The sequence below is a fragment of the Hemiscyllium ocellatum genome, chromosome 9, assembly GCF_020745735.1.
Source record: "Hemiscyllium ocellatum isolate sHemOce1 chromosome 9, sHemOce1.pat.X.cur, whole genome shotgun sequence".
Taxonomy (NCBI): Eukaryota; Metazoa; Chordata; class Chondrichthyes; order Orectolobiformes; family Hemiscylliidae; genus Hemiscyllium; species Hemiscyllium ocellatum.
The window spans coordinates 67861909-67877704 of NC_083409.1; the positions used below are offsets into that span (position 1 = coordinate 67861909).

Sequence of the window (15796 nt, forward strand, 5' to 3'; positions counted from 1 at the left end):
AATACCAGTGCCACACCTTCCTTCTCACCTCCATCCAAGGCCCCACAAAATCATTCCAGGTCTGGCAGAGATTTACCAACATTTTCAGAAACGTGATTTACAGCATCCGTTGCTACTGATGTGGTCTCCTTTACATCAGCGAGATCGAGCGCAAACTTGGGGATCAATTCAAAATGCATCTATGGTCTGCATGCTCCAGTTATACCCATCTCCCAGTTGCCAGCGGTTTAACTCCCACTCCCCAATGACATATCCTTCTTGGGCCTCCCCCATCATCAAAATAAAGGGACATGCAAACTGAAGGAAGAATAACTCATTTTCCACCTTGGGATATTACGATCTTATGGTCTTATCATAGAAATCACCAGCTTCCAAATCTCCTCATCCACCAAATTATCCCACGGCCAGCCTTCCCTCTGTGCCCTGCCCAACCCCCCCCCCCCCCCCGTGACCTCACCTAACCTGTCCATCTTTCTTCCCACCTATCCCTTCCCACTGACCAATCACAATCACCTTCTATCTACATCTACCCATCACCATCGCACCTACCTTTCCCTTAGCCCCACCCCCTCCCTCTATTTATTTCTCAGACCCCTTTTCCTTCTCTCGACCTGATGAAGGGTCCTGCCTGAAATGTTGACTCCCCTGCTCCTCTGATGCTGCATGACCTGCTGTGCTTTATCCAGCTCCACATTTTATCAACTCTGACTATCTACTACCTGCAGTCCTCATGATCTCCATGATATTTATCTATCAAATAGTCTGTGTCGAACAATGTGATGCTGAGAATGAATTAATCAAAATCTGATGCACTTAAGTGCTGATGTTTAATGTAATTAAAGTGTTTTCAATATTTTATTAGTTGAATCTGGCCCATATAAGACACTAATATCTCTAGATTGATTCCAATTCTCACTAACTGATTTTTATTGTTGATGAAGCCATTGATCAGATCAGCACAGAGTTGGTTTCTAAATTTCATTGAATTCTGTCAGTTTTGTAGACATAGTGTTATAATTGCAGTTGATAAGACCATGAGAAATAGAAACAGGAGTAGGCCATTCAGTCCCTGGAACCTGCTTTGCCATTCTGTAGGATCATGTTTAATCTGATATTCTTCACTTCCAATTTCCTGCCCTTTCCCCATTACCCTTGATTCCCCTGCTGATCAAGAATCTATCTAATTTGGGCTCAAATATATATAACGACTTTGTCCCCTCAAGTGTCTGTGGTAAGGAGTTCCATTGATTCACAACCCCCTGAAAGAGGAAAAAAGTCCTCCTCATCTCAGTCTTAAATTGGCATCCCCTAATTCTGAGAATACATCGTTTGGTCTTAGACTCTCCTATGAGGGGAAACATCCTCTTAGCATTTACCCTTTAAGTTCCTTAAGAATCCCCTCACATTCTTCAAATGGGTAGAGTCCCATCCTGTTTAATCTTTGCTCATAGGACAATTCCTATGTACTGGGGATCATCCTAGTGAACCTTCTTTGCACTGCCTCCAATTAAACTCATATCTTTTCTTGAACAAGGGGAGCAAAACTGCTCATAATACTTTTAATGTAGTTTCACCTACACCTTGTACATTAGTAGTTGGACTTCTCTAATCTTATACTCCAACCACGTCCAACATTACAATACACTTCCTGAATACCTGTTGCATTCAGTGTGTTAGCTTTGGGTTTTGTGAACAAGTACACCAAGTCCCTTTTGTGTTGTTGCAGCTTTCTACAGGTTTCTCCATTTAAATAATACTCTATTTGTTTATTCTCCCTTCTAAAATAAATAACTTCAGATTTGCCCACTTTATACTCCATTTGCTAACCTTTTACCCACTTTCTTAACCTATCAATCCATTTTGACACTTGTGCTATTAGGTCCCTCTCGCAATCTGCCTTTCCAACGATTTTTGTGTTGTTTGCAATATATATTGTAAACATTTGGGTTCCAGTACTTATCCCTATGGAACCCCAATGCTCAGAGGTCACCAACCTGAAAAAGAACCCTTATACTCATTCGCTGTTTCCTGCCCATTTGACAGTTCTCTATTAATGCCAATATACTACCTTCAACACCATGTGCTCTTATCTAATGGTTTAACTTTCTGTGAGGTACCTCCAAATACCTACTGAAATTCCAAATATAGCACATATCGACAGCTTCCCTTTCACCTAATCTGGTTGAGACTACCTCGAAAAACTGTGATCAAGTAATCAGATATAATTTCCCTTTCATGAAGCCATGCTGCCTATGCTTGATTAGATTATAATTTTCCAAATGTTCTATTATTAATTCATTAATAATTGATTCCAATATTTTTCCAGCGATAGATGTTAGGCTGATCAGCCAATAGTTACCCACTTTTTGCCTCCCTTCCTGTTTGAATAGGGTGTCACATTGGCAGTTTTCCAATCCTCTGATACTTCTCCAGATTCGTAAGATTTTTGGAAAATTACAAGGAATGCATCCACTATCTCTGTAGCTCCCTCTTTTAGATCCTATGGTGCAAGCCTTGAGAGCCAAGGAGCTTATCTACCTTTTGCCCCATTAGTTTGTTTAATGCTACTTCTGTAGTGAGGGTAATGGTACTTAACCCGTTCCCTGTATGTTTTCATATTAATGGTTGGTTCAACGTATCTTCCACCATAAATACTGGACAAGTAAGCTCTCAGAGTGAAAACGAGCATCACCACTCTCAGAAAAAAATCTAAAAGAAACTAAACCATGTCTTCTCCTTCTTAACATACAAAATAAAAATGTAGAAATTAAACTTAAAGTTATGCGTTATTATTAACAATAGCAACCAGCATTAGTTTATCAACAGTAATGTATAGTAACGATAAAGGAATAATTATTCACAACATAATGAAAAGATGGACCAGACTGGGAGCGAGGGCTCAGTTCTCAGTGGACAATGGAGGAGAAACTGTCAATGAAAGATTCAGGCGTATTAGTGAGAATTTGAATATTGTCGCAAAGTACGAGCAGCAGGAATGCACATTTTGAGAGAAATTATACTATGATTAACAATATGCTCTGAAAATTGTAGCTGACCAAACAAATTGTGAGTTTGCAACTGTCTTAGAGTGAGCAGTGTATGCAGAAAAAATTCTTTGGAGGTTCAGGGATGAAAATGTCTATCAAATAGTGAGTGTTAGGAACTCAAAAATATCTTCAACATTGTAGGATCATCTAACTTTAAAAGGGACTGAAAACATTTCAATTTTCACATATTACAAGAAGGATGGGCATAACAAATGTCGAGGTCCCAGAACACATGACAGAACACATGGTAAAATGGTAGACTTGCAACATAGTAACCAAATGATTAGAGCACATTGCAAGTAATTTACCAGAACAGACTGTTGATGAAATCTAAACAGATGATAGAAACTGAAAAGGCACCATCTTCTCCTGCTCTCTCGTCAGTGTTCCTCAGTCAATGACACTCTGGTGCAATCCACTATCACCTGTAACACTGCCTTAACACACATCAACACCACCACTCTTGCTTGCCCTTGGCTCATTTAGATGCAATTGCAGGTGTGGTAATGATTGCTGTATCATTTGTTTCCTCCTCATTGTCCAATACATCTTCCAGATGAGCCCATCTTTACGTGTACTTCTATCGATTTAATCTATTGCGTTCACCTCTCACAATGCGATCTCCTGTACATTGATGAAACCAAGCATAGATTGGGGTGACTCCTTTCCAAAGTACTTGCTCCCTGTTCATAAGAAAGACCTTCACTTTCCAATTGCTTACTATTTCAACACATCATCTTAATCTCATGCAAGCATTTCTGCACTAGGCCTGCTGCAGTACTCCACTGAAGTCCAATATAAGATGGAGAAACACCACCTCATTCCTCATTAGACACTTTACAACCATCTGGACTGAAGAGCTGAAGAATTTCAAAGCATAAACCCATTCATCCATTTTGATTTCATCACCCCACCTATACGCCTTCCCCATCTCTCTGCCTGGTTTGCGCTTAGCAAAGCCAACTATTTTCTACTGTTCAGACCTATTTTTTGAGGATGTAACTCTGAAGGTGGATGAGGGAGATCCAGTAGATGTAGTGTACCTGGACTTTCAGAAAGCTTTTGATAAAGTCCCACATAGGAGATTAATGAGCAAAATTCGGCGCATGGTACTGGGGGCAAAGTACTAACTTGGATTGAAAGTCTCCTCATTTCCCCTCCCGCCACCTTGTCTCAGTCGGTTCCCTCAACTCAGCACCGCCCTCCTAACCTGCAATCTTCTTCCTGACCTCTCCGCCCCCCCACCCCACTCCGGCCTATCACCCTCACCTTGACCTCCTTCCACCTATCACATCTCCATCGCCCCTCCCCCAAGTCCCTCCTCCCTACCTTTTATCTTAGCCTGCTTGGCACACTCTCCTCATTCCTGATGAAGGGCTTATGCCCAAAACGTCGAATTTCCTATTCCTTCGATGCTGCCTAACCTGCTGTGCTTTAACCAGCAACACATTTTCAGCTGTGATCTCCAGCATCTGCAGACCTCATTTTTTACCCGAAGATTTTAACCTACTGCGAATCCTCTTGCAAGGATGCCTTCCTTGAAGAAGCTCTCTTCCTCCCTCTACAAGGATTTCAGTGAGTCCTCTCTCACTGCACCTCCCAGGTCATCTCCTCTGCACAGAAACTCTTCAGCCACATTCTCAAACAGACTCGTTACCACAGCCACATCTCCTTCCTCAGCACCTGCCTACGGAACCGACTGATCCCACACGGACTCCGAACTACATTCCAACCAACAAAATTTGGACCCAACCAGGACAACCTGTACCTACAACAAATCCGAAGCCTCCAGCATCAGACCTTCTTCCGGATCCTCCGCTCCACCCTTGCAGCCATGCGTCGCTACCTACGTTCCCTGCAATCAGCCCTACCCCAGCTCAGGACAACACTCTCACAGACCTGCAAAGGACTCCTGCTGTTCTTCATCTACAGAAGAATCCACACACTAAACAAACAGTTCTTCCTAGCCATATCAGAAATTAAAGACAATAAGTACTGAAAACTTTCATGTACTTACCCCCACACTCGTGGCTCCTTAACTGTTCCAGAATCTTCTATCGGCCTGTTGGACGCAATTACACATGTGGCCGCTACAGTGCCCGCGGCACCAACGGCCGCTGCCGACCGTGACGTCACTTCTGCCCCCACCGACCTCGGAGCCTCCGCGATCGCCACCCAAACAACCGCCCCGGCGATCACCGCACAGACAACCGCTTCCACGATCGCCAGGAAGATCGCCGACGGACTCGCGACCCCCGCGGCTACTGGGAATGACTACGGTTCTTTCGTCGCCACAACCATTTCCGCCCCTTCGGTTGCCGTCGCCGCAGCGACTTCCGCCCCCACTGACATCACTAACCTGCAGGACCACAACGCCTCATGTTTCTCCGCCCCCACGCTGTCTTTCATCACTACACGTAACCCCGCCCTCACGCAAACCTTCGTCACCACGCATAACCCCGCCCCCACGCCGACTTTCGCCACCACACGTAACCCCGCCCCCACGCTTATTTCCGTCACCAAGCATTACCCCGCCCCCACGCTTGACCCCACCCCCACACCGAGCAACGTCACCACGTCTAACCCCACCCCTACGTCGATCTCTGTCCCCGCCCCTAACCCCGCCCCCACCCCCAGCTCCAGTCCCACACCAGGTCCTAGCTCCCGGCCATGCCGGATCTTCACCATCCCTCCAGACCTCCCCCTCTCTGAGGATGAAAGATCAGTCCTCAGCAGAGGCCTCACCTTCATTCCCCTACGCCCTCGAATCAATGAGTTCAACACGCGGCGAGATATTGAACAATTCTTCCGCCGCCTTCGCCTCTGTGCCTACTTTCACAACCAAGACTCCCGCCCACCCTCTGACGACCCCTTCTCCCGCCTCCAACCAGCACCCCATCCACCTGGACACCCCGTGCTGGCCTCTTACCCGCCCTCGATCTATTTATAGCCAACTGCCGCCGCGACATTAACCGACTCAACCTGTCCACCCCTCTCACCCACTCCAACCTCTCACACTCAGAACGTGCAGCCCTCCACTCCCTCCGCTCCAATCCCAACCTCACCATCAAACCAGCAGACAAGGGAGGCGTGGTAGTAGTTTGGCGCACCGACCTTTATACCGCTGAGGCCAAACGCCAGCTCGCGGACGCCTCCTCTTATCGCCCCCTCGACCACGACCCCACCTCCCACCACCAAACCATCATCTCCCAGACCATCCATAACCTCATCACCTCAGAGGATCTCCCATCCACCGCCTCCAACCTCATAGTCCCATAACCCCGCATCGCCCGTTTCTACCTCCTGCCCAAAATCCACAAACCTGACTGCCCCGGCCGACCCATTGTCTCAGCCTGCTCCTGCCCCACCGAACTCATCTCCGCATAGCTCGACACGGTTCTGTCCCCTTTAGTCCAAGAACTCCCCACCTACGTTCGGGACACCACCCACGCCCTCCATCTCCTCCAGGATTTTCGCTTCCCCGGTCCCCAACGCCTTATTTTCACGATGGACATCCAGTCCCTGTACACCTCCATCCCCCATCACGAAGGACTCAAAGCCCTCCGCTTCTTCCTTTCCCGCCGCACCAACCAGTACCCTTCCACTAACACCCTCCTTCAACTGACTGAACTGGTCCTCACCCTGAATAACTTTTCTTTTCAATCCTCCCACTTCCTCCAAACTAAAGGAGTTGCCATGGGCACCCAGCTATGCCTGTCTCTTCGTAGGATATGTGGAACAGTCCATCTTCCGCAACTACACTGGCACCACCCCCCACCTTTTCCTCCGCTACATCGATGACTGTATCGGCGCTGCCTCGTGCTCCCACGAGGAGGTTGAACAGTTCATCAACTTTACTAACACCTTCCATCCCGACCTCAAATTCACCTGGACTGTCTCAGACTCCTCCCTCCCCTTCCTAGACCTTTCCATTTCTTTCTCGGGCGACCGACTCAACACAGACATCTATTATAAACCGACTGACTCCCACAGCTATCTGGACTACACCTCCTCCCACCCTGCCCCCTGTAAAAACTCCATCCCATATTCCCAATTCCTTCGTCTCCGCCGCATCTGCTCCCAGGAGGACCAGTTCCAACACCGCACAGCCCAGATGGCCTCCTTCTTCAAGGACCGCAGATTCCCCCCAGACGTGATCGACGATGCCCTCCACCGCATCTCCTCCACTTCCCGCTCCTCCGCCCTTGAGCCCCGCTCCTCCAACCGCCACCAAGACAGAACCCCACTGGTTCTCACCTACCACCCCACCAACCTCCGTATACAACGTATCATCCGTCGTCATTTCCGTCACCTCCAAACGGACCCCATCACCAGGGATATATTTTCCTCCCCTCCCCTATCAGCGTTCCGCAAAGACCACTCCCTTCGTGACTCCCTCGTCAGGTCCACACCCCCCACCAACCCAACCTCCACTCCCGGCACCTTCCCCTGTAACCGCAGGAAATGTAAAACTTGCGCCCACACCTCCTCCCTCACTTCCCTCCAAGGCCCCAAGGGATCCTTCCACATCCGCCACAAGTTCACCTGTACCTCCACACACATCATCTATTACATCCGCTGCACCAGATGTGGCCTCCTCTATATTGGAGAGACGGGCTGCTTACTTGCGGAACACTTCAGAGAACACCTCAGGGACACCCGGACCAACCAACCCAACCACCCCGTGGCTCAACACTTTAACTCTCCTTCCCACTCCACCGAGGACATGCAGGTCCTTGGACTCCTCCACCAGCAGAACATAACAACACGATGGCTGGAGGAGGAGCGCCTCATCTTCCGCCTGGGAACCGTCCAACCACAAGGAATGAACTCAGATTTCTCCAGTTTCCTCATTTCCCCTCCCCCCACCTTGTCTCAGTCGGTTCCCTCAACTCAGCACCGCCCTCCTAACCTGCAGTCTTCTTCCTGACCTCTCCGCCCCCACCCCACTCCGGCCTATCACCCTCACCTTGACCTCCTTCCACCTATCACATCTCCATCGCCCCTCCCCCAAGTCCCTCCTCCCTACCTTTTATCTTAGCCTGCTTGGCACACTCTCCTCATTCCTGATGAAGGGCTTATGCCCGAAACGTCGAATTTCCTATTCCTTGGATGCTGCCTAACCTGCTGTGCTTTAACCAGCAACACATTTTCAGTTGAAAGTTGGTTGGCTGACAGGAAACAAAGAGTAGTGATAAACGGCTCCATCTCGGAATGGCAGGCAGTGACAATGGGGTACCGCAGGTATCAGTGCTGGGACCGCAGCTTTTTACAATATTTATTAATGATTTAGAAGATGGTATTAGTAATAACATTAGCAAATTTGCTGATGATACTAAATTAGGTGGCAGGGTGAAATGTAAGGAGGATGTTAGGAGATTACAGGGTGACCTGGGCAGGTTAGATTGATGAGTGGTCAGATGCATGGCAGATGCAGTTTAATTGGATAAATGTATGGTTATCCACTTTGGTGGCAAGAACAGAAAGGCAGATTACTACCTAAATGGAATCAATTTAGGTAAAGGGATCTGTGTGTTCTTGTACACCAGTCAATGAAGGTAAGCATGCAAGTACAGCAGGTAGTGAAGAAGGCTAATAGCATGCTGGCCTTCGTAACAAGAGGGATTGAGTATAGAAGCAAAGAGGTTCTTCTGCAGCTGTACAGGGCCCTGGTGAGACCACACCTGGAGTATTGTGTGCAGTTCTGGTCTCCAAATTTGAGGAAAGACATTCTGACTATCGAGGGAGTGCAGCGTAGGTTCACGAGGTCAATTCCTGGAATGGCGGGACTACCTTACGCTGAAAGACTGGAGCGACTGGACTTGTATACCCTTGAATTTAGAAGACTGAGAGAGGATCTGATTGAAACATATAAGATTATTAAAGGAATGGACCCTCTGGAGGCAGGAAACAAGTTTCTGCTGATGGGTGAGTGCCGAACCAGAGGACACAGCTTAAAAATACAGGGTAGACCATTTAGGACAGAGATGAGGAGAAACTTCTTCACCCAGAGAGTGGTGGCTGTGTGGAATGCTCTGCCCCAGAGGGCACTGGAGGCCCAGTCTCTGGATTCATTTAAGGAAGAGTTGGATAGAGCTCTCAAGGATTGTGGAATCAAGGGTTATGGAGATAAGGCAGGAACAGGATACTGATTAAGGATGATCAGCCATGATCATAATGAATGGTGGTGCAGGCTCAAAGAGCAGAATGGCCTACTCCTGCACCTATTGTCTATTGTCTATTGTCAGCCATATCACTCCTCTATTTCCATTAGTGCTCCCTTAGTGTTTTACTATGGCACCCTCACCCATTCCACATGCTGTTTCTCCCCTATTTCAACTGCATAAAAAAGTGTTTTTCAGAGACTCTGAAGAAGAGTCACTTTGAGGAGATAAAAGAGTTGAAACATTAACTTTGTTTCCCTCACTGCAGAGCTACCAAACATGCTGAGATGTTTCACTGCTTTTTATTTTTCAGATTTCCAGAAAATGCCATATTTTGATTTTCCATTAGAGCAGAAACACTTATCTGATTTCACCCACCCTGCAAATCAAACTGACATAACATGCTCCAGTTGCTTTTCCCAGGATTTACCAAATCTGAGTTGCTAGTTGTTGCAGATTGTCCAACACTATGATCTTCACTTAATATGCTGATCAGTCTCAAGAGCAATATTATGCTCAGCTTCATACCTTTCTGGTTCAAGCACATGCTGGCTATGCAAATAATTTGCAAGCCTGTATACTGGCTTCAACATACTTCCTCATGATGCAATTTGCCATTTTAACTATTTCAAATGTTACTTTTATTCACGCACACACTTTTACAGGATGTGGGTCTTGTTGGCTAGGCCAGCATTTCCTGCCCCTCCCAAGTTGCCCTGAAGTTGGTGCTGAGGTTTCTGATTTTGGTGACTGTCTCGATGTTCGTACACTACTGTTTTTTTGTCCTCATGCTTACTAATTTACTGGGCAGACCTTCCTCTCGCAGTCCATTGACCAGCCTTGAAGTAAATGCTGTCATTTCTTCATATCTTTGATAAACCATGGTCATAATAGGGTGATTTGATTGGCACACCTATATGGAAGGTTATGGTACTTTCCGAGAACTTAATTGAAGCATTATAGAAGAGAAAGGCAAAATTATGCTTTTCTACTGAAAGTTATGCTTTTGAAGCAAAAATTACAATGTGAAGAATGACTTTCTGGCATGATCTTTTGAATGAGAAGGCAAATGTAAGTGTAGGTGAAGGGTTACAGATCTCATGTACAAGATCAAGTCTGAACAGATGATGGCTAATCATATTCCACCAATAACAGCAGCCAACTGGTTGCTCATGGAGCATAAATTGAAATGTCTGCTGTTCTGCAGTCTGCTGCCTCTAAATGCAGTCTGCTCGACACTGAACACAACTTGTCTTCAGTAATGACATTGAAAATTGTCCTGTGTATAATTACATTCCCCATGACTTAAAAACATATGGAGGTAGATGTTTTGCAAAATAATCTATCTATGGTTGCTCATGATTCATACAATAGCACATTTGTAAAGGTATAGCCACAATTACGAGGACCCCAATAACTGCAGAGGAAGCAATTGATCATTTTATTGCAGTGCATTTTGAGAGTTTGACACTTGTGAAAATAATAAGATTGTCATTGCATGTTGTGCAATAATATATTGAAATATGGAATTGAGCTGGAGCGGTTGTGAAGGACTGAAAGGATTGGACTGCCATTATTAGTGACACAGCTGCACTAAGCTATCTGAATGATATTACTGGTTCATTCTCTCGCTCACCCTCTCTCTCTCTCTCTCTCTGACATAGAAAACAAAAAAAAGACCCTTTCATTATTGAGCTTGGCACATGAATTTTGCACCTGAAAGCCATAATATGTTTTGCGTGAGTTGGAAAGGGCAAAATTTCCAAACAATTATAAGCTCATAAAAAAACATTCCCAAGTCTGATAAGCTGTTTTTTGGCATATCTTTGAACATATTGGAATGCCTGTTTTTTAAATGTTTGTTTATTGCAAGCACAGTTTACTAATTTAAAAGAAATACAAGTAAATTGCTGCTCCTCTTGGAAGGAGGAGCCTTGTAGCCTTAGACAATGAGGTGAGAGAAGTAAAAGGGCAGGCGTTATACGTCTAACACTTGTATGAGAAGGAAGTGAAGTGTTCGGGGTAATTGCAGGATGCACCAGAGCATTGCTGAGGAAATGGTCCCTTTAGAATGGTACAGGAGAGGGGGAGGATGTGACGGCAGATCATGTGTTAGTAGTGGCATGTGATCGATCTCCAGGTAATGGCAGAAGATAATTATTTGTTTATGGGGGGATTGTGGGGAGAATAGAGAAGGGGAATCTTATGAAGAAGTGCATTAAATGGCTTGGACTCGGTTCTTGATTAGTAAGAGGATCATAGATTACAGGGAAAAGGCAGGAGAATGGGGATTGAGAGACATACCTGGCATGATCTGATGATGGAGCAATCTCAGTGGAATAAATGGCCTAATTCTGCTCCTATATCTTATGGTCACATGGATATATATGATGACTCTGCTAACCACAGTGGTGAGAGAGTCCTTGTTCAAGGGAAGATAAAGACCCATTAGAAGGGCTGTGGTGCAGGGCTGCATTACGTGAACAGATGTACTGGAGACGGAAAAGCTGAAAGAATGGAATCCCTACAGAGTCCTTCTCACACATTTACACAGCCTATTTCTGACAACCCTTACCCTTAACTTCTCTACCTTCATTTTTGTCTACAAATAGTCATTAAAAGCTGACTTATTCTCACAACTACCTCACCTACCCTTCCTCATGCTCTGTAAAAGTATGATGCCACTTCCAAATTCATCTTCCTGTCCTGCCCCCTGTTAGCATTCGCCTGTGAGAGTCCAGCCCACTCCTTGATCACCCCGTCAACATCTCATTCTCTTCCCAAACCATCTGCTCATGCAATCACAGAAGATGTAATGCCTACCCTTTAACCTTCTTTCTTCATCTAAGGTCAGAAGAAGTTCCTTCTAGAAGAAGCAGCAATTTACAAGTACTTAATTTAATTTTTTTCTACTGTATGGATTGTTCACAATGTGGTTTTCTGTACTTTGGGAAGACCAAACACAGACAAAGTGACTGTTTTGCGGAACACCTCTTCTTAGTCTGCAAATGTACCCAAATATGTGGCTACTCACCATTTTGGTTTGTGGCATTATTCCAATGAAACTCAATGCAAGCTTGATGAACAGCACTTAATCTTAATAATCTGGGCTCAAAGTTGAGTTCAATGGTCTCAGAATGTGAATTCCACCCCCATTTACTTCAGTCTGGATGAACGCATGCCTCTTTATTACAGCCATTACTACACCCTTTGTCCTTTGTTCCATGATATCTTTATCATTTAATCTCTCCTAACCTTTATTCTAGGCTAGACCTTAGCTTTTGTTCTTCCTCTCCCTTGCTTCTTTCTACAGCACATAGCCTATCACATTTCTTCCTTCCTTTAGTTTGGAAAAAAGGTCATTTTTGACTTGAAACAGTAACTCTGACCCAGATATTTTGATCAGGTTTGAAAACTCTTTCTACACCCCTGATCAAATTACAAATGACCGCCTTATTTTCAGATGACATCACCGTTACAGTTTTTTGGATAGGGGTCTTCTATTACAAACCTGCCCAGGGGTCCTTGAATCATTAGAGATCATGCCCCCTTTTGCAGCAGTAACTATGCTGTGTTTTGTGATTTAAATGTCCAGCAGGATTGTCAGCCAATTTGATAGCTAATGTGATTGGGATGACTAGGATACCAGGTGGGTGAAAGTTTAGGGTGGCTGGTGGGTAAGGGTGATAAAATATTCCTGATTGCTAAGGTGCCAGGTAGGTGAGGTGAATGGTGCCAGGGATGTAAAATTTGTCAAATACTAGGTGAGTAGGATATCAGGTAAATGAATGAGTGCTTAGGATACAATCCAAACATTTATTCATATCTGTCTCAAATATTCTCTAACCTTCAGGCCTTGGTGGTAGACAATGCCAAAGATTTACTCACCTTTGAGTGAATTCACTTCCCTTACCCTTTGCTCCAAATGATTAAAACAGAAATTGCTTGAAATGCTCAGCAGGTCCAGCAGCATCTGTGGAGAGAAATCAGAGTTAACATTTTAGGTCAAGTGACTCTTCCTCAGAACTGAGAGACAATTCAAAGACTCTCCAGGAAATATTATCTCAACATCCACCTGGTCATACCCCAGAAAAGTTTTGTTTTGTCAATGGGATTATTTTTCATTCGTTTTGATCTCTGGGAATACAGGCCTAGTTGATTCCTTTTGGACAATTCTTGTCATCCCAAGAGTCAGTCAAGTGAACCTTAGTTTCACTACATTTCAGGCGTATATATAAAACATAGACAGGTTCTTGATTAATCAGTGGATCAAAGACGACATGGAAAAGACAGGAGAACAGGGTTCAGAAATGTTATCAGTCTTAATTGAATGGCAGAACAGTGTCACTGGTCCAACTAATCTAATTCTGCTCCTATATCTTATGGTCTTATGGCCAGCAATGAGGAAATCAAAATCGCTCACTCTACTCCAGTTGATGCCTCACTGAAGTCCTGTATGATTTTAGAATTATATTTCTGTTTTCTTTCTTTTTGCAGAAACAAAGATGCGGTTAACCAAATGGCAGTTACTCCTTACCCTGTACCATCTAATTTACATGCTGGTGAGGTAAGTACATTGATCGGATTGCTATAAATTTAATGCAGTTGCTTTTCAGTAGTTTGAAAAATGTCTAATCTGGTGTGTGAATGTGAAAGTTTGTAATGAAGGTTAATTGTCAAACATTCAATGTAATGAAAGAGATTGCAGAAAGCCGTTTTTGTAAGACTGCTCCATCACCATTCTTATTAAGGAAACAATTTTGGTAATTTGTCAAATGCAATAATTGTGGCTTTTATATAGAAAATTCTAATCCAGGAATGACCTTTAAATGAGTTTTAGAAACACATTCTCAACTCATCCTCAATATGAGGATAGTCGCATTTATTGAGCAGTATTTTTTAGCTCTTGATATCTAAATGCACAAAGTCAATTCTGTGGATGTAAAACCGGTGCAGGTATGAACAAATATTAGGAAAGTGTACAAGAAATGCTCAGCTGCTCACATTGCCTGTGGCTTGTTATAATTGAGCTTCATGTCCCCAAAAGTTCCTGTTCACAAGCAGTTGTATAACCTTCTGAACGAGGCCAATTCTGAGAAATACTTTGTCAATGTCAAAATGAATTTCAGGTGGCCATAGTAACCATCTTGCACATGGCCCAACATCTCCTGTTTATCTGCAGCAACATGAGGTTTAATTGGGTAAAAAGACTTCCTACCATTTAGTGTAGTGGCATTTCCTTTCATTGCATTTCCTTAAATGTTTTCCATTACTGTTAATTAAAATCAGTCCTTGCAATGAACTTGAATTCTAGAGCTAGGGGACCTCTAACAAAATAGATGCAGTTGGAGAAGGCCATTTTATTTTTCTGTTCCACTGCTAATGATGCATAACCCAAAGTCCTACAGAAATGAGTTCCTTTCATGCATTACCATTGGGTATCTCCGACAACACTGGCATCTCCCCAACAAATTGGAAAATTGTATAGGTGTTTTATTAATAGATTCATAGGAAATAGGTACAGGGATAGACCATTTTGCTTTCAAGCCTGCACCACCATTCAATATAATCATGGCTGATCATGCAATTTTCGTATTCCACTCTCACTTTCTCTCCATATCCCTGAATCCCTGTAGCTGGAAGGGTCACAACCAGCTCTCTTGTGTATTTCTAATGAATTGGCCCCTTTTGCTTTCAGGGAGCGAGTTCCACAAGTTCGCAACTTTCTGAATAAAGAAATTCTTCCTCATCTTAGTCCTGAGTAGCTTACCCCTTATTCTTAGACTGTGACCCCTAGTTGTGGACTTCGCCAACATCAGGAATATTCTTTCCGCACCTAGCCTATCCACTTCCATCAGGATTTTATATGTCTCTATGAAATTACCCTTCATTCTTCTGAATTTTAGTGAGTACAAGGCCATTTGATTTGGTCTCTGTTCATATGTCAGTCCTGTCATCTGAGAATCAATATGGCAGACCTTTGCTGGCTTGCCTCAAGAGCACAAAAGTCTTTCCTCAGACCAGAAGACCAAATCTGTACACAAAGCTCAAGGTGACCTCACCCAAGGCCCTGTATATCTGCAGCAAGACATCCCTACTCCCCTTCGTAAATCCCCTCACAACAAGGCTGGCATGCCATTAGCTTTCCTCACCACCTATTGCACCTACATACCAATCTTCAGTGACTGTTCCATCATGACCCCCAAGACTTGTTGCACCTCACCTTTTCCTCAACTGCTCCATTCAGATAATAGTCACTCTTTCTGTTTTTGCCATCAAAATGGATAACCTCACATTTATTCACATTATATTGCATTTATCAAGTATTTGCCCATTCAGCCAGTCTATCCGGGTCACCCTGCAGCCTCTTAGCATCTTCCTCACAGCGCACACTGCCACCCAGCTCATGTCGTCTTCAAATTTGGAGATATGGCATTCAATTCCTTCATCCAAGTCATTAATATACATTTTGAACAGCTGGGGTCCCAGCACTGAACTCTGCGGTACCCCATTTGTCACTGCCTGCACTCTGAAAAGCACCTGTTTATTCCACCACTTTGTTTTCTGTCTGCCAACCATGTCAAA

The 15796-nt window shown here is 44.5% G+C and overlaps 1 protein-coding gene across 2 annotated transcripts in view; it reads left to right on the forward strand.

Moving 5' to 3' along the window:
• Positions 1-15796, forward strand: part of patj (PATJ crumbs cell polarity complex component) — a 384258-nt gene that overhangs the window by 261135 nt on the left and 107327 nt on the right. For both annotated transcript variants that reach the window (XM_060830432.1, XM_060830434.1), the window contains one exon: positions 13709-13778. In XM_060830432.1, coding sequence (XP_060686415.1) covers positions 13709-13778 — 70 coding nt within the window. The remainder of the gene's footprint in view (positions 1-13708; positions 13779-15796) is intronic.